The sequence below is a fragment of the Ranitomeya variabilis genome, chromosome 6 (assembly GCF_051348905.1).
Source record: "Ranitomeya variabilis isolate aRanVar5 chromosome 6, aRanVar5.hap1, whole genome shotgun sequence".
In the NCBI taxonomy this organism is placed as follows: domain Eukaryota; kingdom Metazoa; phylum Chordata; class Amphibia; order Anura; family Dendrobatidae; genus Ranitomeya; species Ranitomeya variabilis.
The window spans coordinates 21,849,102-21,873,237 of NC_135237.1; the positions used below are offsets into that span (position 1 = coordinate 21,849,102).

Sequence of the window (24,136 nt, forward strand, 5' to 3'; positions counted from 1 at the left end):
TTTTTTTGCGATAAAAACGCTATAAAAACTAATTAAAAACGCATACAGTATGCATTCTATCATTTAGAATGCATTGTGCATATTTTGTGCACATGGAGCGTTTATTTCGCGAAAAAAACGCATCGCGGTAAAAAAAGCAGCAAGTTCATTAATTTGGCGGATTTTCCGCGTTTTTCCCACAATTATATGCATTTGGGAAAAAAAGCACAAAAAACGCGTAAAAAACGAATCAAAAACGCATTAAAAAAAGCGAAAAAAAAACACGTGCGGATTTCTGGCAGAAATGTCCGGTTTTTGTCAGGAAAATTTCTGCAAGAAATCCTGACGTGTGCACATACCCTAAGGCCTAAGAAGTTACAGGGCCTAGTAAGAAAAGGGGGTACAGAGTATACTTATCCACCATCCATGATCATTCCAGCATGCAGGCACAGCAAAAAAGAGAGAACCAGCTGGTCTTGTCCCTTATATGTGACCAGCTAAAAGCGGTGTGTCCAGCCCCAGGTGTGGGGGATGAGGTCACAAGTCTATTGTCCACTGGCAAAGGTACATCCCCTCAATCCTAAAGGAAACTTGTTTTTCCAGCTCATGGCAGCTTTGTTTTACAGCAGGCTGGAGGGGGAGCTTCATGTGGAACACATGGCAGGATTATATCACTAAACACATCTCTATGTAAAGATATACATTTTGGGGCACTTCCCCTTCTACAGATTCTCACCACAGCTGTATGTTCTTTTATAGGCGCCAAAAATTTAGAAGAACTTCCCGCGTCCCTGCTCTGGAGACAATTTTGTAAGTTGGTGTAATAAACGGTAATATTTATTAGAGTTCCCCCATATAATCTATTGCCATAATCAATGCATCTATAAGGGGAAACTATGTAAAAAGCGTAGGAAATGCAGGAGGATTTCACATAGGGCGCAGTCAGACAGCCATATAACAGGGATGACGATTGCATCGCAATGCTCGGACTGTCTGGCGGCTATCCCAGCCCTAGTGTGACAGTTACATAGAAATACATGGTGTCATGCTCAGGTACGGAGAGCCGCCGGCCAGTCTGAGCATTCCCATGCAACAGTCGTCCTTATTTTACGGCCATCTGACTGCGCCCATACCCTCATTGTCACTGTGCCACCAGCAGCCGACACAGGGGCACTCATGTATAAAAACTGTTCTAAGACAAAGTATCAGTGTGGCCCATCAGAGCCAATCAGATTCCAGGTTTTAGCATCAGTTTCCTTTAACCCCTTAAGCCCCAAGGGTGGTTAATGACCGGGTCAATTTTTACAATTCTGACCACTGTCCCTTTATGAGGTTATAACTCTGGAACGCTTCAACGGATCCCGGTGATTTTGACATTGTTTTCTCGTGACATATTGTACTTCATGATAGTGGTAACATTTATTTGATATTACCTGCATTTATTTGTGAAAAAAAACAGAAATTTGGCGAACATTTTTTTAAATTTTGCAATTTTCCAACTTTGAATTTTTATGCCCTTAAATCACAGAGATATGTCACACAAAATACTTAATAGGTAACATTTCCCACATGTCTACTTTACATCAGCACAATTTTGGAACCAAATTTTTTTTTTTTTTTGTAAGGGAGTTACCTATAAGGGTTCAAATTTGACCAGCAATTTCTCATTTTTACAACACCATTTTTTTTTTTAGGGACCGCATCACATTTGAAGTCATTTTGAGGGGTCTATATGATAGAAAATAACCAAGTGTGACACCATTCTAAAAACTGCACCCCTCAAGGTGCTCCACACCACATTCAAGAAGTTTATTAACCCTTCAGGTGTTTCACAGGAATTTTTTGAATGTTTAAAAAAAGAAAGAACATTTAAATTTTTTTCACCAAAAATTTACTTCAACTCCAATTTGTTTTATTTTCCCAAGGGTACCAGAAGAAATTGTACCCCAAAAGTTGTTGTGCAATTTGTCCTGAGTATGCTGATACCCCATATGTGGGGGTAAACCACTGTTTGGGCGCATGGCAGAGCTCGAAAGGGAAAGAACGCCGTTTGACTTTTCAATGCAAAATTGACTGGAATTGAGATGGGACACCATGTTGCGTTTGGAGAGCCCCTGATGTTCCTAAACATTGAAACCCCCCACAATTGACACTATTTTGGAAAGTAGACACCCTAAGGAACTTATCTAGATGTGTTGTGAGAACTTTGAACCCCCAAGTGTTTCACTACAGTTTATAACGCAGAGTCGTGAAAATAAAAAAATCATATTTTTTTTCAACAAAAAATATTTTTGAGCCCCCAGTTTTGTATTTTCCCAAGGGTAACAGGAGAAATTGGACCACAAAAGTTGTTTTCCAATTTGTCCTGAGTACGCCGATACCCCATATGTGAGGGGGAACCACTGTTTAGGCGCATGGCAGAGCTCGAAAGGGAAGGAGCGCCATTTGGAATGCAGACTTAGATGGATTGGTCTGCAGGCGTCACGTTGCATTTGCAGAGTCCCTGATGTACCTAAACAGTAGAAACCCCCCACAATTGAGCCCATATTGGAAACTAGACCCCCCAAGGAACTTATCTAGATGTGTTGTGAGAACTTTGAACCCCCAAGTGTTTCACTACAGTTTATAAGGCAGAGCCGTGAAAATAGAAAAACATTTTTTTCCCACAAAAATTGGTTTTTAGCCACGCAAATTTTTATTTTCCCAAGGGTAACAAGAGAAATTGGACCCCAAAAGTTGTTGTCCAATTTGTCCTGAGTACGCTGATACCCATATGTTGGGATAAATCCCTGTTTGGGCGCACGGGAGAGCTCGGAAGGGAAGGAGCACTGTTTTACTTTTTCAACGCAGAATTGGCTGGAATTGAGATAGCACGCCATGTCGCGTTTGGAGAGCTGTTGTGAATTTACCTTTTGGCTCCCTCTGGTGGCTACTAGTGATTTTACTCTGGGTATGTCATTCATCCCTTGTATGCTCACCTGGGTCGTTAGGTCAGGGGTGGTGCTATATAAGCTCCCTGGACCTTCAGTTCAATGCCTGGCAACATTGATATCAGAGCTAATCGGTAGTGCTCTTGTCTTCTGATCCTGGTTCCTGCAAGATTAAGCTAAGTCTGCTTTTTTGCTTTTTGCTATTTGTTTTTGTTTGCATTTTTGTCCAGCTTGTATATAATCTGTATCCTGATCTTGCTGGAAGCTCTAGGGTGGCTGGTGTTCTCCCCCCGGGCCGTTAGACGGTTCGGGGGTTCTTGAATCTCCAGCGTGGATTTTTGATAGGGTTTTTGTTGACCATATAAGTTATCTTACTACATTCTTCTATTAGTAATTGGGCCTCTCTTTGCTAAACCTAGTTCATCTCTGTGTTTGTCATTTCCTCTTACCTCACCGTTATTATTTGTGGGGGGCTTGTATCCTACTTTTGGGGTCCTTTCTCTGGAGGCAAGAGAGGTCTTTGTTTTCCTCTTCTAGGGGTAGTTAGCTCTCCGGCTGGCGCGAGACATCTAGCGACCAACGTAGGCATGTTCCCCGGCTACTTCTAGTGTTGGCGTTAGGAGTAGTTATATGGTCAACCCAGTTACCACTGCCCTATGAGCTGGATTTTTGTACTTCGCAGACTTGGTGATATCTCTGAGACCCTCGCCATTGGGGTCATAACAGAGAGCCCCTGATGTGCCTAAACAGTGGAAACCCCCAATTTTACCTGAAACCCTAACCCAAACACACCCCTAACCCCAACACACCCCTAATCCCAACCCTAACTACACCCCTAACTCCAACACACCCCTAACCCTAACTTTAGCCCCAGCCCTAACCTTAACTGTAGCCCCAACCCTATCCCCAACTCTATCCCCAACCCTAATGGGAAAATGGAAATACATTTTTTTTATTTTATTATTTTTCCCTAACTAAGAGGGTCATGAAGGGGGGGTTTGATTTACTTTTATAGCCTTTTTTTAGTGGATGTTTATGATTGGCAGCTGTCACGCACAAAAAGACGCTTTTTATTGCAAAAAAATAGTTTGTGCGTCTCCACATTTTGAGAGCTATAATTTTTCCACATTTTGGTCCACAGAGTCATGTGAGATCTTGTTTTTTGCGGGACGAGTTGAAGTTTTTATTGGTAACATTTTTGGGCATGTGACATTTTTTGACTGCTTTTTATTCCGATTTTTGTGAAGCAGAATGACAAAAACCAGCTATTCATGAATTTCTTTTGTGGGGGACGTTTATACCGTTCCATGTTTAGTAAAATTGATAAAGCAGTTTTATTCTTCGGGTCAGTACGATTACAGCGGTACCTCATTTATATCTTTTTTTATGTTTTGTCGCTTTTATACGATAAAAACTATTTTATAGAAAAAATAATTATTTTTGCATCGCTTTATTCTGAGGACTATAACTTTTTGATATGCTGTATGGCGGCTCGTTTTTTGCAGGACAAGATGACGTTTTCAGCGGTACCATGGTTATTTATATCCGTCCTTTTGATCGCGTGTTATTTCACTTTTTGTTCGGCGGTATGATAATAAAGCGTTGTTTTTTGCCTTGTGTTTTTTTTTTTTTTTTTTACGGTGTTCACTGAAGGGGTTAACTAGTGGGACAGTTTTATAGGTCGGGTCGTTACGGACGCGGTGATACTAAATATGTGTACTTTTATTGTTTGATTTTTTTATTTAGATAAAGAAATGTATTTATGGGAACAATATATAGATTTGTTTTCTTTATTTAGGAATTTATTTTATTATTTTTTACACATGTGAACATTTGTTTTTTTTTTTACATTATCACATTGTCCCATGGGGAGGACATCACTTTATAGTGACAGATCGCTGATTTGACACTTTGCAAAGGACTGTGTGCTCTGAGCAGGCGCTTGTAAGCCACCTCCCTGCAGGACCCGGTAGTAGCCCCGCGGCCATTTTGGATCCGGGGCCTGCAGGGAGGAGACGCTCGGTACAAGGTGAGTACATCGCCTTGTACCGATCGTCTCAGGGAAGTCCGTAGGGAGCCCCCTCCCTGCGCGATGCTTCCCTATGCCCCCGCAATGCTGCAATCATGTGTGATCACAGTGTGCTGGGGGATAATGTGCCAGGAGCGGTCCGTGACTGGTCCTGGCACATAGTGCCGGATGTCACCTGCGATAGGGAGCTGACACCCGGCCGCGATCCCCCCGTGAGCGCGGCTGATCTCATATGACGTACTATCCTGTCACTGGGTATTAAGTCCCAGGTCACCTTGAGGGGTTAGTAGGTCTTATGGGATTAAGGGGTTAAAATAAGAGCAATGATCTGATTGGTTGCTGTGAGAGGCACTGACACTTTTTCTTAGAGCTATTTTCATGGATCTTACCTGGGAGGTTCATGAAACCATTTATGTCCTCCATACACAGTCCACCATAAATTTCAGCCTTCATTCTGCCACTGGTTGGCAACTGGAGGATAACATCGACCATGGAATAAAAATTCTACATTTTTGAGAAAAATATATTGTATAAAATAAGTGATTGTAACACTGGTAGTTTATGAGAGTTGCTAAACAGAGTCTGTTATATATCCAATAGTGAGGAAGAGGAGGAAGAGGAGGAAGAGGAGGAAGTGGAGGAAGTGGAGGAAGCGGAGGAAGCAGAGAGCAGTGAGGACAAGGAATCGTAAGTAGAGAGATAGTGAGGTTATAACGTTCTCGCCAACACTCCCAGAACATCCCCGAGTCTCCCGGAAAAAGATACTCAAGGATCCATCTATAGCAGCTGTATACAGGCAGAGGACGTTATCCGTAGGTTTCCTAAGCATCATTTCTTCTAACCAGAGCTGTATGGTTTTATTTCAGGCGCTTTGGATGCCGTATTAAGAACACATGGTCCAGTGATAGCAACACCACAGAAGAAATGCTAGCGCAGGCTTCCAGTGTCTGATGTTTCAGATGCTGCACATCTCGTATCTTCACAGCATAGACAATTGCCTTCAGATGACTCAAAGATAAAAGTCTAAGGAGGTCAGATCGGGAGACCTTGGTGGCCATTCAACTGGCCCACGACGACCAATCCACTTTCCAGAAAACTGTTCATGTAGGAATGCTCGGACCTGACACCCATAATTGATAGTATGGTGTGATATATGGGGTCCAAAGATAGTGGGGCCATATTTCATCAATGGAAACCTCAACGCCACTGGATATCTGAAATTGCTACATCATGATGTGTTGCCCTCTTTATGCAGTGAAGATGGCAGATTCCGCGAGTTTTTCCAGCAAGATGGTGACCACCACATTATGGGTGTCAGGTCCGAGCATTCCTACAAGGAATCTGACCCCCTTAGACTAGCATTTCTTCTGCGGTGTTGCTATCAGTGTGTCAAGAGTGGGAGAAGAGGGCTGCATTGACAATCCAACACAATGGGCAGCACTTTGAACACATTTTATAAGTGGTCATAAACTTGTAAATAACTCATGAAAGAAAAAAAGTTACGTTAAAGCCAAGCACACCATTGTTTTTCTTGTGAAATTCTCAATAAGTTTGATGTGTCACATGACCCTCTTCCCATTAAAAAAATAAAGTTGGATCCAAAATGGCCAAATTCAAAATTGCCGCCATGGTCACCACCCATCTTGAAAGTTTCCCCCTCCCATATATTAATGTGCCACAATCAGGAAGTTGATATCTCCAACCATTCCCATTTTATTTAGGTGTATCCATATAGATGGCCCACCCTATATATATATATACATGGCTGCAATTCTTCCTCTAATGGGGTCAATGAATCTCAGTTGTGGAGAAATGAGATAATGAACATAAGGTCACAAAAGGAGCAATACATGGAATATGGGCACAGAAATCAGTGACCCCTATGTGCCATTTGCCCCTTTGGTCCTTCAGGCTGACCTGTTCCAGTTTATTGCTCATGTAGCACCCAAAGGGCACAGAAGGGCATTAATAAAGAATGATAAATGGTAAGTGGACACTAAGAGGCACTGATTTTTGTGTCAGTTTGCCATTTATTGCCCCTTTAATGATGCCATTTATTTCTATTCAGTGCCTGAATGTCCCCATTTCATCACCTGAAGCTCACGATGACCGACTTGGGCTTTGTACTTGTGCAGCCTCTTTGGCCAGAGAAGTAGAAGGTCCCTGTAGTGCTCTGTCGTACACCCGCTCTCCTAGTGCCTGCGGCGTGATGTCATCAATGCGCTAGGATGTATCGCTATTAACTACATAACAGACAGCGTTCTTAGGCTTAAAAGCGCCCCCTACTGGAGCTGTGCAGTACTGTGCGCTGTCCTGTAAAATTCTGAATTTGTCAGAAACATCTTACACCTGTTCATGAATGACGTATTTATCCGCACTATGGTGGGCTCACACAATGTGATCACAGGGTATGTTTCTGTCCTAAATGCAAGTATTCCTCTGGATTTGGAGCAGCACAGCAGTAAATGCACCATTGTTGCATTGTATGAACCCACTGTAACACTCCCTATAAAGCAGCGATTACAATAATGTTCATTTATGAGATTTATTTATTACTGCATGTAATCAATGTTATGTGCTCAGCAGTGAGGAAGAGGAGCAAGAGGTGGGCAGGGATTGCTCCAAATAAGAGAGGAAGACTATAGCAAAGATACCATCAGACTGTACAGCTCTGGCAAAAATTAGGAGACCACCACATCAAATCCCTGTCATGGCCGCCCAATCTCCAGACCTGAACCCCACTGAAAACCTCTGGAATGTAATCAGGAGGATGATGGATAGTCACAAGCCACCAAACAAAGAACTGCTGACATTATTGTACCAGGAGTGGCATAAGGTCACCCTGGAGCAGCGTGACAGACTGGTGGAAAGCTGCCAAGACGCAGGAAAGCTGTGATTAAAATGCATGGTTATTCCACAAAATATTGATGTCTGAACTCTTCCTGAGTTAAAACATTAGTATTGTTGTTCGTAAATGATTATGAACTCGTTTTCTGTGCATTATTTGAGGTCTAAAAGCACTGTTTTTTGTTTTTTTTTAGTTTTGACCATTTCTCCTTTTAAAAAAAAAAAAAAAAAAAAATACAAAATTAATTGCTTGAAAATTTGGAGACATGTTATCAGACGTTTATAGAATAAAAGAACAATTTACATTTTACTGAAAATTATATCTATAAAGAGGAAAATCAGACAAACTGAACATTTTGCAGTGGTCTGTTCATTTTTGCCAGAGCTGTAAGTACAGAGATATGGAGTATAGAGATATCACAGGTTGTATATGATTGTAGATATTTATTAATATCTGATGAATGACTTGTTATCACTGAGTATAGACTGAGGAGGATAGAAAACATTGCTGTGCATACTGATTTAGGGGTCTCCTACTCCAGGATTATAGGGTGCACAATTTTCTGAGCTCTTGGTCTTGTCTGAGCAGTGCTGCCGCTCCAATGTGGCCATGGCGCACTGAAAACAGTTTTGCCAATGGCCGGTATGACTGGCAAAGATGAAGGTAGAGGCGCTGGTGGGTGGCGCAGAGGAGGGAGACATACAGTGTAATTGTATTTGACCTGTGAGAAAAAACAAATGTCTACTAGAGCCGACCCGCTGATACCACTACTGATCCCGCATCTCCAGCCCGGCACGCTCTCTAGTTACTACAAGGCCATTTACAACACTCACTCCCCAGCTATGACGCCCTTCCTGAGCGGTCTTCACCTGAGCCGGAGGTTCCCTCCTCTTCTCCCTACATCTTCGCACCTCCTCCGTGTGCCCTCCCAAACATCTAAGGGCGCACAGCGCCTACTACCCTCCGTCTCCTCCACTAGCTGGGCATAGGTCTGCTACTAAGCCAGTGCACTCGTGCCATGATTTATATTATTGCTTTATTTGGTCATATATTCTCCATTTTGTTTTTTGCACATTGTTATCCATTTGCTACATATATTGAGATCTTGCCCTTTTTGTTCACATTCTACCATCTTGACTCTGAGAATATTATTCTTTCAGTGCAGTTAATGAGCTTCTTATTTTCTCTACTTTCCTAGATTTCCTCATAGACTGATCAGAATGATAATGTGAACTGTCTGTGTCTCAATTTGTTTGTTTGTTTGGATTTTTCTTCAGATGCAAACGTAAATGGTGGCAAAGGTGGCAAAAATGCTTTGACAGAAAAAACAGCAAAGTCAGGAACATGTAGGTATTTTAACACTTTCCACAAATGGACATGCCCTTATTTCCTAAATGCTGTTTTCTAGATGCAAAATTATACAATGACTCGTCCTGATAGTTACACAGGTGCCACGGTTCACACCCGTGCTGCTAACAATGTGTCACGGATCCCAACAACATGTCAGGGATCCCGGGTAGGATACCTTTATTGTCCCCACTACTCACACCAATTTGTCACAAACCGCGGTGGTTTGGTTGCCCCTGGTTCCTTTTGAAGGGGATTTATCTATATCCCAGTTCCAGTTTGGAACTTGTAGCTCTCTGGCGTCCCCCTTACCCTCAGGTCAGATTAGGTCCTGCACCTAGGGTAATTAGTCACCAGAAAGGCTGCCTGCTATGCACTGGCTATTGGGCATCCTGCAGCGAGGGCATTATAACTAGTCCCACACAGGCGGGAACAATAATTATCAATGCCGCCGTCGCTACAAAGATTCCCAATCGCACAGAACAAAGTATCCTGCCACCAGCTTCGATTCCACAAGGGTTAACTGGTCTGGAGCCAACCCAAATCAGTAGCGTAATTCACTTCAGAGGAAGCGACAGTTCGTTTATAGAGCAGAGAGAGATAAGCTAGAAAATTAAATATTTTACTCCATAAAAAGGTAGGCAGTGTTTGCAAAGTATAAAAGATATTATAAAGAAGACAAAATCATGTGTACATTACAAATAAAATAGGGTTAACATTGAAAAGAGAACGATTAAATAGCATTCAGAACATTTCAGCTTGAGACTGGCCGTGTGCTATGGAGGAGAAAGGGCTTCCATATATCCAGATGCATGAACACAGCTTTGCCGAGCTGTTGTTAGCTCGCTTCCTGGACCAACTCTTCCCCCAATTCAGCAGGGGTAAAGATATGCCCTCTTGTCGTGACATCACTGAGTGGGCTGAGTAATGACATGCACTCATTTTCCACCTATTTACATTTTTTGAGCCCCCAGACAAAGGATATTCCTTGGGCAAGGGGAGGGGCAACGAGGGGCTTTACAGGATTGATTGCAGATTAAAAGCCATACACTGCTCACACATTGGTATCAAGTTGCACAGTATCTGCCATAGGGCTTTGTTTGTTGTATGAGCGAATGCAGAGGGGGAGAAAGGTGGGTCGAAACTGCAATTTGTGTCTGTGACATGGTAATTTCTAGAACTATCTTACATTATGACATTTTTACATTATCGTGACAACAGGTAAAAGATCAGTCCCCTTACAAGTGCATGTGAATTTGATATTTATACAATGAGCTATTAATTTATTATTAATAATGATGTTAATTGTAACATTATTTAAAAATATAACATTATTAATTAGTAATGACATCTATCTAAATCGTGTGGTGACGTATATGAGACAGGTAATGCATTATGTTTGTCGGTGTCCCTATGAGACAAGGATTTGTTCTTGATTATTACATTACAAGGTATTTATTTGTGATAATTTCTTCTATTTCTCCAACAGTAAAAAAGAGCATGATAAAAAAGAGAGACGGACACCAAAGTAAGGAAACTCTTCCCCCATTATTGTATGTGACATGTTGTTACACTCAGGCTCATTGTATCAGGGGCAGATACACTTTGTATCTTCCCTTTATATCGTTATACTATATGGAATATTTTTAATAGAAGAAACCAATATATTTAAATGTCTATATGTCCCATTATGAGAGAAAAGAATTTCCCTTTTTAGTTCATGTCTTCTAAACTCTCTAACCTTCCCGTCCTTTCGTCTCCATTCTAAACACTAGGCTCCTCAGAGTGATTCTCTGCTGCTTTAAGAACACAGCAGCAGAGTAAAGAAAATCACGTAAGTATAATTTTTTTTATTGAAAGATTTTAAAGGGCCACTGTCACCCCCCTCCAGCCGTTATAAACTAAAAGAGCCACCTTGTGCAGCAGTAATGCTGCATTCTAACAAGGTGGCTCTTTTAGTTTTAGGTTCAAGTATACCCCAAATAAAGCGTTTTTATACTTAGCCACAATTCCTGTCTCTAGCCAGGGAGGCGGGTCCTCACTCCCCAGCTTGGCCAGCTCCTCTGCCGTCACTCCAATCTTCCTGCGCTTTCGGCGCTGCCCCCTCAGCGCTGTTATCGTTTCAAAACCGGCGCCTGCGCTGTGTACTGGTGTCCTGCGCAGACGCAGTAAGCTCTGGCCATCTGATGTCCCAGCCAGGCTTGCACACTGCGCCTGTGCGGGCATCGCGGCCAGCCACCTTTGGAATCCCCGCCCCGCACTGTGTTATGCATTATGCACAGTGCGGGGCGGGGATTCCAAAGGTTCCACCTATACAGAATATTCCGTGTAATGGCTGATACCAGAGAACAAAAGACATCCACAGAACACCAGGATGGATCTGCTGCACAGCAAATAGCTGTAGGACCTGTGATGATGTGATTAGGGCAATCACATGGCAGTGATGTCATCGCAGGTCCTACAGCTATTTGCTGTGCAGCAGATCCATCCTGGTGTTCTGTGGATGTCTTTTGTTCTCTGGTATCAGCCATTACACGGAATATTCTGTATAGGTGAAACATAAATATATACTGATAAGAAGACGTTTTCCGGGGATTCCAAAGGTGGCTGGCCGCAATGCCCGCGCAGGCGCAGTGTGCAAGCCTGGCTGGGATGACAGACGGCCAGAGCTTACTGCGTCTGCGCAGGACACCAGTACACAGCGCAGGCGCCGGTTTTGAAACGATAACAGCGCTGAGGGGGCGGCGCCGAAAGCGCAGGAAGATTGGAGTGACGGCAGAGGAGCTGGCCAAGCTGGGGAGTGAGGACCCGCCACCCTGGCTAGAGACAGGAATTGTGGCTAAGTATAAAAACGTTTTATTTGGGGTATACTTGAACCTAAAACTAAAAGAGCCACCTTGTTAGAATGCAGCATTACTGCTGCACAAGTGGCTCTTTTAGTTTATAACGGCTGGAGGGGGGTGACAGTGGCCCTTTAAGATTAACAAACTCTACATCAGTGTCTTCTTAAGTATTGATTATCATATAAAGAGTCAGTAGGTGACAAATTAGTTTAATTCTTATGCATAGAAAATAAGGTAGGAGGACACCTAATTATTTTACATTCAAAGATAGATTATTTTTACAGAAGCAAGGCACTGCCATGGGCACGGCATGGCGCCATCGTATGCAAATCTCTTTCTCAGCCTATAGGAGGAGATTTTCCACAGTAGTCCCCAGGCCACTTCCCACATGCAGTGCTAGTACAGATACATTGATGACCTGTTAAAAATGTAAAAAAAAAAAAAAAAATTTGAAAAAAAGTTTAAATTACCCTCCATTCGACCCATTCAAAATAAAACAATAACAAAATTAAAAATACACATATTTGGTACTGCCAGTTTCAGAAATGCCCGATCTATCAAAATATAAATATAATTAACTTGAATGGTAATCGGCGTAATGAGAAAAATAATCGAAACTCCAGAATAACTTTTTTTTGGTCGCCTCAATATTGTAATAAAATGCAATAACAGGCGATCAAAAGATTGTATCTACACCAAAATGGAATCAATAAAAACATCAGCTTAACGCGCAAACAATAAGCCATCACCCAGCCCCAGAGCATGAAAAATGGAGACATTACACGTCTCGGAAAGTGGCGCTTTTTTTTTTTTTTTGCAAACTTTGCATTTTTCTTTTGACCACTAAAATAAAACAGAACCTATACATGTTTGGTATCTGTGAACTCGTAATGACCTGGAGAATCATAACGGCAGGTCAGTTTTAGCGTTTAGTGAGCATGGTAAAGAAAAAAAACAAAAAGGAAATTTGTGGAATTTTGCCTTTTAGCAGCTTCACTGCACTTTGATTTTTTTTTCCTGTTTTCAATAGATATGGTGAAACCAATGGTGAAGTTCAAAAGTACAACTTGTCCTGCAAAAAAAACAAGCCTTCACGCGGCCATATTGACAGAAAAACCTTAAAAAGTTATAGCTCTGGGAAGACAGGGAGGAAAAAACGGAAACTCAAAAACAGAAAATCCCACGGTCGTTAAGAGCTTTTTGTTTTACTGCAAAAAACTTGCACATTTTGCAAAATGTCGCAAAATTTGGCAAAAATGTTCTGCTTTATATAAAATCTATCTAGGTGGAGGCTGCTGTACATTTCCACAAACATTTTAGTGACTTTTCAAAAAGTTTAAAATTAAAAAAAAAAAAAAAAAATCACATGAAAACATCTGTAAAGTCTAAACCCTGCCCACAAATGCTTAAAACAAAACAGACGTACACAAAACAGGGAGTTTAGGAAAGGTACAAATGAAAAGATGATTATGGTGCAAATGGAAAGCTGGCAAAATCTGCCCCAATCAATGGTGAATCGGCCCCTTCATCTCTAATGAGTAAGTCTGTTCTCCGCCGACATCTGCTTATGATCAGTGTGTCTCTGCCATCTCTAATCCATATTTTCCTTTACAGAAGTTCAGTCCTCACATGGCGCGGTCATTGCCACAGCCACCATGTCACCAAAAGCTGCAAGAGTCTTCCAAGAATCTGTGCCTGCGCTAAAGCTGTAATGTAACTGATCCGTATGTGCACGATGCGCAGCGACCTTACAGAGGCCTGTAGTATGCCAGCATGCAAGGATGTGTGACAGAGTGGTGAGCACAGTGCTCGTGCCAGGAGTCCGGTGATGCTACCGGCACATGTGAAACACATTCCCTAGTGGAGTGCAGCTTACTTCTGGTAGCGGTGAGCGCAGTGCATGTGCCAGGAGTCCGGTGATGCAACTATCTGGAGAAGTGGAGAGCACGGTTTGTGGGCTGAGCCTCCGATGGCGCTGCAGGATTACTGCGGAGGGTAGGACGGCAGAAGACCTGGGGAGCGTCCTACCGTGGTGTCAGGTTCCCTCCGTTACCTCCGTAAGCCAATGCAGTAGACTGGCGGTGTGCTTCAGCCGAAAAGCGCAGCCCCGCAGTGGCGAGGTTGGAGGTGGTCATGGTCTGGGTGAGGTCACCAGAACTGGGGGACGGGTGCATGAGAGGGCCAGTAAACCAACACGTTTCAAAGGACTCAGTCCTTCTTTGTCAGGGCTGCTGACCCCACCTTAAACCCGGCTATATATATATATAGATGTGAGCCCCCCACTATGTCCCACTGTTACTTATTGTTGAAATGCGCATCTAGTTAAATGAGGACAGGTGACCAATCTGCATATTCAATTATCTACTTTTCATACCCTGTTTCCCCGAAAATAAGACATCTCCCGAAAATAAGACCTAGCTGTGGTTTTGCAGAACTGCTAAATATAAGGCCTCCCCCGAAAGTAAGACCTAGCAAAGTTGTTTTTTGGTAGCATGCCCGCTAGAACACCAGAGCATACAGCTGTGATTCTTTTTCGCCCGCTGCCGTTGTCCCCTACCTTCACTGTCTGTTGCAAGACATGAAGACCGGCCGCCAACCCCGATGTTCCGTTCTGCGGCCATCACTTGTAAAGGTGCAGGCAAGGCATCAAGAGGCCCGTCGCCTGCAGCCTTCCCCGTTGTCAACTGTCAGTCTGTCGTTAACCCGTCTCCTGCTGCCATACAGTACTGTATTCTCCAGGGCCGGACTGAGCATCTGGCACTTCTGGCAAATGCCAGAAGGGCCGGTGCCTGTAGTGGGCCGCTGGATCTGTTCCTACTTCCGGGGCACACCACGTAACTACGAGGTCCCCCTTCTGCAATGATGCCACATGGATGTCCCCCTGTACTGTGCATGGAGAGTGGCCATCCCATCCCCATGCAGACAGGCAGCACCGGCAGCCTCCACCCACAGAGCATGAGCACACCCTCAGGGAACCACACACAGACAGCAGAGTGATGACGTGTGAGGGCGCTGCGGTCAAACGACCACGAGGGGGCATGAGCACTCATCCCCTGCAGCGCCGGACAAGTGTGTGAGGTGCCGTGCCGCAATAGTGATTGCAAGACCCCGATGACTCCCACACACATTAGGCCCCACGCACATTAGGCCCCACGCACATTAGGCCCCACGCACATTAGGCCCCACGCACATTAGGCCCCACGCACATTAGGCCCCACGCACATTAGGCCCCACGCACATTAGGCTCCAGGCACATTAAGCTCCACGCGTATTAAGCCTCACACACATTAGGCCCCACACACATTAGGAGCTCCCACACACTTTAGGCTCCACGCACACTAGGCCCCACGCACATTAGGCCCCACGCACATTAGGCCCCACGCACATTAGGCCCCACGCACATTAGGCCCCACGCACATTAGGCTCCACGCACATTAGGGTCCACGCACATTAGGCTCCACGCGCATTAAGCTCCACGCCCATTAGGCCCCACACACATTAGGAGCTCCCACACACTTTAGGCCCCATACACATTAGGAGCCACACACATTAGGGGTCCACGCACATTAGGAGCTCCCATACACAGCGTCGGACTGGAGCACCTTGGGCCCACCAGAGAAAATCATTCTTGGGGTCCACTATGTAGCTTCATAGGAATAAATACAAGACCACCAATTGTGCAAAAAAACGCCCTAATATCAGGGTATAATATAAGGTAGTACACGTCTTAATTATGTAGAAGGGGTTGGGGTAGCCCCCTCATAGAAAATAAAGTATCCCCCTCATAGGGTACAATGTATCCCCCCTCACAGAATATAATGTAGCCCCCCCCATAGAATATAATGCAACCAGCCTCAGAGTATAATGCAGCCCCCTTAGAGTATAGTGCAACCCCCCTCATAAGGTATAATGCAGCCCCTTCATGGAATATAATGTAGCCCCCTCATAGGTTATCACGCTGCCCCCTCTCATAGGGTATCATGCAGCTCACCCTCATAGGGCATCATACAGCTCCCCCCGTAGGGCATCATGCAGCTCACTCCCCCCATAGGGCATCATACAGCTCCCCCCATAGGGCATCATGCAGCTCACTCCCCCCATAGGGCATCATGCAGCTCACTCCCCCCATAGGGCATCATGCAGCTCACTCCCCCCATAGGGCATCATGCAGCTCACTCCCCCCATAGGGCATCATGCAGCTCACTCACTCCCCCATAGGGCATCATGCAGCTCACTCACTCCCCCATAGGGCATCATGCAGCTCACTCCCCCCATAGGGGATCATGCAGCTCACCCTCCCCATAGGGCATCATGCAGCTCACTCCCCCCATAGGGGATCGTGCAGCTCACTCCCCCAATAGGGCATCATGCAGCTCACTCCCCCCCATAAGGCATCATGCAGCTCACTCCCCCCCCATAGGGTATCATGCAGCTCACTTCCCCCCCATAGGGTATCATGCAGCTCACTTCCCCCCCATAGGGAATCATGCAGCTCACTCCCCCTTGCCCCATAGGGCATCATGCATCTCACACCCCCCTTGCCCCCTAGGGCATCATGCATCTCACACACCCCCCTTGCCCCATAGGGCATCATGCATCTCACACACCCCCCTTGCCCTATAGGGCATCATGCAGCTCACACACACACACACCCTTGCCCCATAGGGCATCATGCAGCTCACCCCCCCTGCCCTATAGGGCATCATGCAGCTCACCCCCCGCCCCATAGGGCATCATACAGCTCACACCCCCTGCCCCATAGGGCATCATGCGGCTCACACCCCCCTTGCCCCATAGGGCATCATGCAGCTCACACGCCCCCCTTGCCCCATAGGGTATCATGCAGCTCACACACCCCCCTTGCCCCATAGGGCGTCATACAGCTCACCCCCCCTGTCCCATAGGGCATCATGCAGCTCACACACCCCCTTGCCCCATAGGGCATCATGCAGCTCACACACACACCCCCTTGCCCCATAGGGCATCATGCAGCTCACACCCCCCCCTTGCACCATAGGTCATCATGCAGCTCACCCCCCCACCCCATAAGGCATCATGCAGCTCACCCCTCCGCCCCATAGGGCATCATACAGCTCACCCCCCTGCCCCATAGGGCATCATGCAGGTCACCCCCCCCCCCCATACAACCAGGACTCAATAATTAAAAAAAAAAAAAAGCACAATACTCACCTCTCCTCCTCGCTCCCATACTGACTCCAGCAGCGGCTCTGCTCCGATGTCAGGAGCTGCGCTGCTGTTGGCCTCACACACAGCAGGTGCGTGATGAAGTGATGTCATCACGCACCTGCTGTGTGTCAGCGGCGAGGGGAATCATGGGAGAGGGAGCGTCATCTGACGCTCTCTCCCCATTAACGAGCGCTGGGGGGTGGCGTTGGGGCCGGGACCTCTGGCTTACGGCCCCATAGCGGCCGTGTGAGCTGGGGGCCCCTGAGGGAGCAGGGGGGATCTGCGGGCTCTGATAGCGGGCAGTGTTTAGCTGCAATTTGCGGCAAACGCTGCCCGCTATTATAGTGAAATGAATTCACTCCTCCCCACGCCCACACACATTAGGCTCCATAGACATTATGGCTCCATACACATTAGGCTCCATACGCATTATGGCTTTCACATGTTGAATTTTAACACCCAATACAGTTTACTCTTCTTCCCACGCATGCACAGGGCTCCCTGGTATCTGTAGTTCCCCACAGCTCCTCGGGGTCTTGGAATCACTATTGCGGCACGGCACCTCACACACTTGTCCGGCGCTGCAGGGGATGAGTGCTCATGCTCCCTCGTGGCCGTTTGACCGCAGCGCCCTCACACGTCATCACTCTGTGCTGTCTGTGCGTGGTTCCCTGACGGTGTGCTCATGCTCTGCGGGCGGAGGCTGCCGGTGTTGCCTGTCTGAATGGAGAGCGGCCATCCCATTCCCATGCACAGTACAGGGGAACATCCATGTGGCATCACTGCAGGAGGGAGATCCCGTAGTTGCGTGGTGTGCCCCGGAAGCAGGAACAGATCCAGCGGCCCACTACAGGCACCGGCCCTTCTGGCATTTGCCAGAAGTGCCCGATGCTCAGTCCGGCCCTGGAGAATACAGTACGGTATGGCAGCAGGAGACGGGTTAACGACAGACTGACAATTGACAACAGGGAAGGCTGCAGGCGACGGGCCTCTTGATGCCTTGCCTGCACCTTTACAAGTGATGGCCGCAGAACGGAACATCGGGGTTGGCGGCCGGTCTTCATGTCCTGCATCAGACAGTGAAGGTAGGGGACAACGGCAGCGGGCGAAAAAGAATCACAGCTGTATGCTCTGGTGTTCTAGCAGGCATGCTACCAAAAAACAACTTTGCTAGGTCTTACTTTCTTGGAAGGCCTTATATTTAGCAGTTCTGCAAAACCATAGGTCTTATTTTTGGGAGATGTCTTATTTTCGGGGAAACGGTATGAAAAGTAGATAATTGAATATGCAGATGGGTCACCTGTCCTCATTTAACTAGATGCGCATTTCAACAATAGGTATCAGTGGGACACAGTGGGGGGCTCACGTATGTATGTATGCATATATATATATCCGGGTTTAAGGTGGGGTCAGCAGCCCTGACAAAGAAGGACGGAGTTCTTTGAAACGCGTTGGTTTACTGGCCCTCTCATGCACCCGTCCCCCAGTTCTGGTGACGTCCCCCAGACTACGCCTCCCTCCAACCTCGCTACTGTGCGGCTGCGCTTCTCGGCCAGATCGCACCGCCGGTCTCCTGCATTGGCTTACGGAGGTAACGGAGGGAACCTGACACCACGGTAGGACGCTCCCCAGGTCTCCTGCCGTCCTACCCTCCGCAGTAATCCTGCAGCACCGTCAGAGGCTCAGCACACAAACCGTGCTCTCCACTTCTCCAGATAGCAGCATCACCAGACTCCTGGCACATGCACTGCGCTCACCGCTACCAGAAGTAAGCTGCACACCACTAGGGAATCTGCTTCACATGTGCCGGTAGCATCACCGGACTCCTGGCACGAGCACTGGGCTCACCACTCTGTCACATCCTTGCATGCTGGCATACTACAGGCTTCTGTAAGGTCGCTGCGCATCGTGCACATACGGATCAGTTATATTACAGCTTTAGCGCAGGGTCTAGACTCTACAGACACTTTGCTGACCTCAGCCATATTTTAAAATAAAGAATTATTTGTTGTCATTTTTTGTTCTATTTATATTTTTCCCAAATACAACTCCAAAGCCTAGCCTTAAGGTACCTTCACACTAAACAACGAGAACGACAACGATCCGTGACGTTGCAGCGTCCTGGATAGCGATCTCGTTGTGTTTGACATGCAGCAGCGATCTGGATCCCGCTGTGATATCGCTGGTCGGAGCTAGAAGTCCAGAACTTTATTTGGTCGTCAGATCGGCGTGTATCGTTGTGTTTGACAGCAAAAGCAACGATGTCAGCAATGTTAAACAAGGAGCCAACGACCTGTGAGAACGATAAGTGAGTCACCGTTACGTCACAGGATCGCTCTTGCATCTATGTGGAGCTGCTGTGTTTGACATCTCTACAGCGACCTAAACAGCGACGCTGCAGCGATCGGATCGTTGTCTACACTCACCGGCCACTTTATTAGGTACACCATGCTAGTAACGGGTTGGACACCCTTTTGCCTTCAGAACTGCCTCAATTCTTCGTGGCATAGATTCAACAAGGTGCTGGAAGCATTCCTCAGAGATTTTGGTCCATATTGACATGATGGCATCACACAGTTGCCGCAAATTTGTCGGCTGCACATCCCAAAGATGCTCCATACAAGGCAGGATGGATCCATGCTTTCATGTTGTTTACGCCAAATTCTGACCCTACCATCCGAATGTCGCAGCAGAAATCGAGACTCATCAGACCAAGCAACGTTTTTCCAATCTTCTACTGTCCAATTTCGATGAGCTTGTACAAATTGTAGCCTCAGTTTCCTGTTCTTAGCTGAAAGGAGTGGTACCCGGTGTGGTCTTCTGCTGCTGTAGCCCATCTGCCTCAAAGTTCGACGCACTGTGCGTTCAGAGATGCTCTTAGGCCTACCTTGGTTGTAACGGGTGGCGATTTGAGTCACTGTTGCCTTTCTATCAGCTCGAACCAGTCTGCCCATTCGCCTCTGACCTCTGGCATCAACAAGGCATTTCCGCCCACAGAACTGCCGCTCACTGGATTTTTTTTCTTTTTCGGACCATTCTCTGTAAACCCTAGAGATGGTTGTGCGTGAAAATCCCAGTAGATCAGCAGTTTCTGAAATACTCAGACCAGCCCTTCTGGCACCAACAACCATGCCACGTTCAAAGGCACTCAAATCACCTTTCTTCCCCATACTGATGCTCGGTTTGAACTGCAGGAGATTGTCTTGACCATGTCTACATGCCTAAATGCACTGAGTTGCCGCCATGTGATTGGCTGATTAGAAATTAAGTGTTAACAAGAAGTTGGACAGGTGTACCTAATAAAGTGGCCGGTGAGTGTATATCGCTGCAGCGTCGCTGAGTGTGACGGTACCTTTAGTCTGAATTCTAAATCTAAGGGTACCGTCTCACAGTGGCACTTTTGTCTCTACGACGGTACGATCCGTGACGTTCCAGCAATATCCATACGATATCGCTGTGTCTGACACGCAGCAGCGATCAGGGACCCCGCTGAGAATCGTACATCGTAGCAGATCGTTTGAAACTTTCTTTCGTCGCTGGATCTCCCGCTGTCATCGCTGGATCGGTGTGTGTGACACCGATCCAGCGATGTGTTCGCTTGTAACCAGGGTAAACATCGGGTTACTAAGCGCAGGGCCGCGCTTAGTAACCCGATGTTTACCCTGGTTACCACTGTAAATGTAAAAAAAAAAACCACTACATACTCACCTTCTGAGGTCTGTCCACGTCCCTCGCCGTCTGCTTCCCGCACTGACTGAGCGCCGGCCGTAAAGTAAAAGCAGAGCACAGCGGTGATGTCACCGCTGTGCTGTGCTTTACGGCCGGCTCTCTCAGTCAGTGCGGGAAGCAGACGGCGAAGGACGTGGACAGACAGCGGAATGTAAGTATGTAGCTTTTTTTTTTTTTTTTTTTTACATTTACAATGGTAACCAGGGTAAACATCGGGTTACTAAGCGCGGCCCTGCGCTTAGTAACCCGATGTTTACCCTGGTTACCCGGGGACTTCGGCATCGTTGGTCGCTGGAGAGCTGTCTGTGTGACAGCTCTCCAGCGACCACACAACGATTTACCAACGATCACGGCCAGGTCGTATCGCTGGTCGTGATCGTTGGTAAATCGTTTAGTGTAACGGTACCCTAACTCTAAACCAATCTTTAGCTCCAACACTGTTCAAGGTCAGACAGAATATACAATTGTAAATTCAGTTCTTCATACTGATTGAACACAGTATTGAATCATATGGACTGCACTTAATTAAATTCTGTCATCATCCATGTGCTGCTCATCTCCTGCCATTACTTCTGCTGCTTCTGCACAGAGCAGCAGGCAAGATGAGCCTGTCATCATTAGCTATTGCGGTTTGCATAGGCAGCGACTAAAAAAATAAAACAAAGGTCAGTTCATTATATTGAGCTTTGTCATTTTATTCATTGCCTATGCACTGCATGGTTGGTGATGTCAAACTGATTTTGCCTGCTGTGCTTTGCAGAAGTAGCGTCAGGCGTGCATTGACTGCACCACACACACACAACAGTGGAGCTTGCGGACACTGATCATTTGACAATTGGGTTGAATGGGGATGGGACTACTTTTTGCGGCCCCAAAACCCACAAGAAACAAAATGAGCAAAAACCCTGCTTTAGCTAAATAAGTAAAAAGCAAAAGTGCCTTTAAATAACAGGGTTCTGAGTAATACTGTTTTTGATTAAAAATAGCAAAAAAAATGCCATCCCACCATCAACAAAGTGACCCAGATTGGGACGACTCCTACCCGGTCTAATGTTAAAACCTTAACATGTGTCAGAGTTGACCTCAGTGTGTGAATAAGGGCAGACAAAAGGACCGGGTCCCAACTTATGGACACCAGTCTGGGGATCACTTTTAAATGTAATTTCCAGCTCAGGAGAGGGAGGCCACACCCGGTTTGCACAGAATGCACAAACATTGAGCTTGGTCTAAGTTGGTATACATGCAGCACATAAACACATGTTCACATTGGCCATAAAACATACAAAACTTTTGCGGCCCCGTAGACTTTTGCTTTGGGGGTTAACGGCCTCAGTGCCGCCTCATCCCCCTTACACACTATGTCATTGCTTGGCACGGAGCTATATGATTAATGCAATGCTGGAAGAGAAAACAAATGTGACGTAACACATTGCTTAGCCAAAGGACCAACTAGTAAGTTAACTATCAGACCACTTAGTATCACCATCCTATTTTATACTTGCCCACAAAGTAACAAATTATGAATCCCCTAGTGTATTCTAGACCATCAAGTGTTATTCCTCTCATCTGCCATAGACCACCAGGTTAAACAACTCAAATTTCATACATCTCAAAAGAAGGGGAGCTCAACCTGACAACCAGAGAAAATGACATTTACCCATTGTAAATAGTGTGGGTGCATTTGGTGGTAGCTTACAATCCTCCTTCAGAATGTGTAGCTGTAACAAAACACCTGGCTCCGCAGGGGATCAGCCTTTTCAGCTGCAAAGTCCAAGAAGTGTCGTTTCTCCTTGCGGAGATTGACATGCTAAGCAAGCCGAGATGAGGAGACTTAAAGCCGCTCATCTGGGAAATATGCTAATTATGCAAATTGTCTCTTCAGAGAGGAAGAGAACTAGAACTCTGATGCCACCTATTGGACGGTAGCAATCCTACAAGTCAATGTCGACCCTTTAACGAGGATTGTCACATGACTTAGGATAATAGCAAAACCAGAATCTCAATTTGCAGACTGTTGTGATTTTGGTTTCTGGGCTCCCCCGGTGGTCACTTGTGGTACTGAACTTGTGTGCTTCATCTCCTCTGTTCACCTGTTTCCATCAGGATGTGGGAGTTTTCTATTTAGCCTTGCTCCTCAGTCATTTCTATGCTGGCCATCAATGTAACCAGAAGCCTTTCTGTTGCATGTTCCTGCTCCAAGACTACTATCAGCTAAGTTGGACTTGTAGTCCTAAGTTTATTTTGCATTTTTGTTCCAGTTCTCTGTGTTTGAATATTTCTGAGGCTGGAAGCTCTTGTGAGCTGAAATTGCCACTCTGGTGTCATGAGTTGATATTAGAGTCTTAAAGTAATTTCAGGATGGTATTTTGAAAGGGTTTTCAGCTGACCGTGAAGTTCCCTTTTCTGTCTTCCTACTATCTAGTAAGCGGACCTCAAATTTGCTAAACCTATCTTCATACTTCGTATGTCAATTTCCTCTGAAATCACCGACAATATATGTGGGGGCTACTGTCTGCCTTTTGGGGAAAATTTCTCTAGAGGTAAGCCAGGTCTGTATTTTCCTCTGCTAGGGTCAGTCAGTCCTCCGGCTGGCGCTGGGCGTCTAGGGATAAAAACGTAGGCACGCTACCCGGCCACTGTTAGTTGTGCGGTAGGTTTAGCTCACGGTCAGCTCTAGCTTCCATCATCCAAGAGCTAGTCCTGATTTATGCTTTTCTGAAGTTCTCTTGCCATTGAGAACCATGACAGTATGACCGGCCATGTGTTAAAACTATTGGCAGAAGAAAGGAGAGAAAAAGAAGTCTGCAGATTTTTTTTTTTTTTTCTGAGCTTGCTCAATAGTTGGCTCTTTAGCATTTCTGCTTAAATTGCAGCCTTTGTCTCTCTCTCCTTCTAATCCTTGAATGGCTCTGATCTCACCTAATTATAATGGATTCTCAGAGTTTGGCTACAGGTTTGAATAATCTTGCTATGAAGGTTCAGAATTTACAGGATTTTGTTGTTCATGCTCCTGTATCTGAACCTAGAATTCCTTTACCAGAATTTTTCTCCGGGGATAGATCTCGTTTTCAGAATTTCAAATATAATTGTAAGTTGTTTCTGTCTTTGAGATCTCGCTCCGCTGGAGACCCCGCACAGCAGGTCAGGATTGTGATTTCCTTACTGCGGGGTGACCCTCAGGATTGGGCATTTGCATTGGCACCAGGGGATCCTGCGTTGCTCAATGTGGATGCGTTTTTTCTGG

General features: G+C 45.8%; 1 protein-coding gene across 3 annotated transcripts in view; it reads left to right on the forward strand.

Moving 5' to 3' along the window:
* LOC143783374 (uncharacterized) overlaps nucleotides 1–24,136 on the forward strand; it is a 76,873-nt gene that overhangs the window by 26,820 nt on the left and 25,917 nt on the right. For 2 of the 3 annotated variants that reach the window (XM_077271790.1, XM_077271791.1), the window contains 6 exons: nucleotides 739–789; nucleotides 5,539–5,625; nucleotides 9,064–9,132; nucleotides 10,623–10,661; nucleotides 10,909–10,967; nucleotides 13,591–13,691. In XM_077271790.1, the coding sequence (XP_077127905.1) occupies nucleotides 739–789; nucleotides 5,539–5,625; nucleotides 9,064–9,132; nucleotides 10,623–10,661; nucleotides 10,909–10,957 (295 nt within the window). In that variant the 3' untranslated portion in view covers nucleotides 10,958–10,967; nucleotides 13,591–13,691. Of the gene's footprint in view, nucleotides 1–738; nucleotides 790–5,538; nucleotides 5,626–9,063; nucleotides 9,133–10,622; nucleotides 10,662–10,908; nucleotides 10,968–13,590; nucleotides 13,692–24,136 lie in introns of those variants that run through there. The other variant, XM_077271792.1, reaches the window with a different exon arrangement.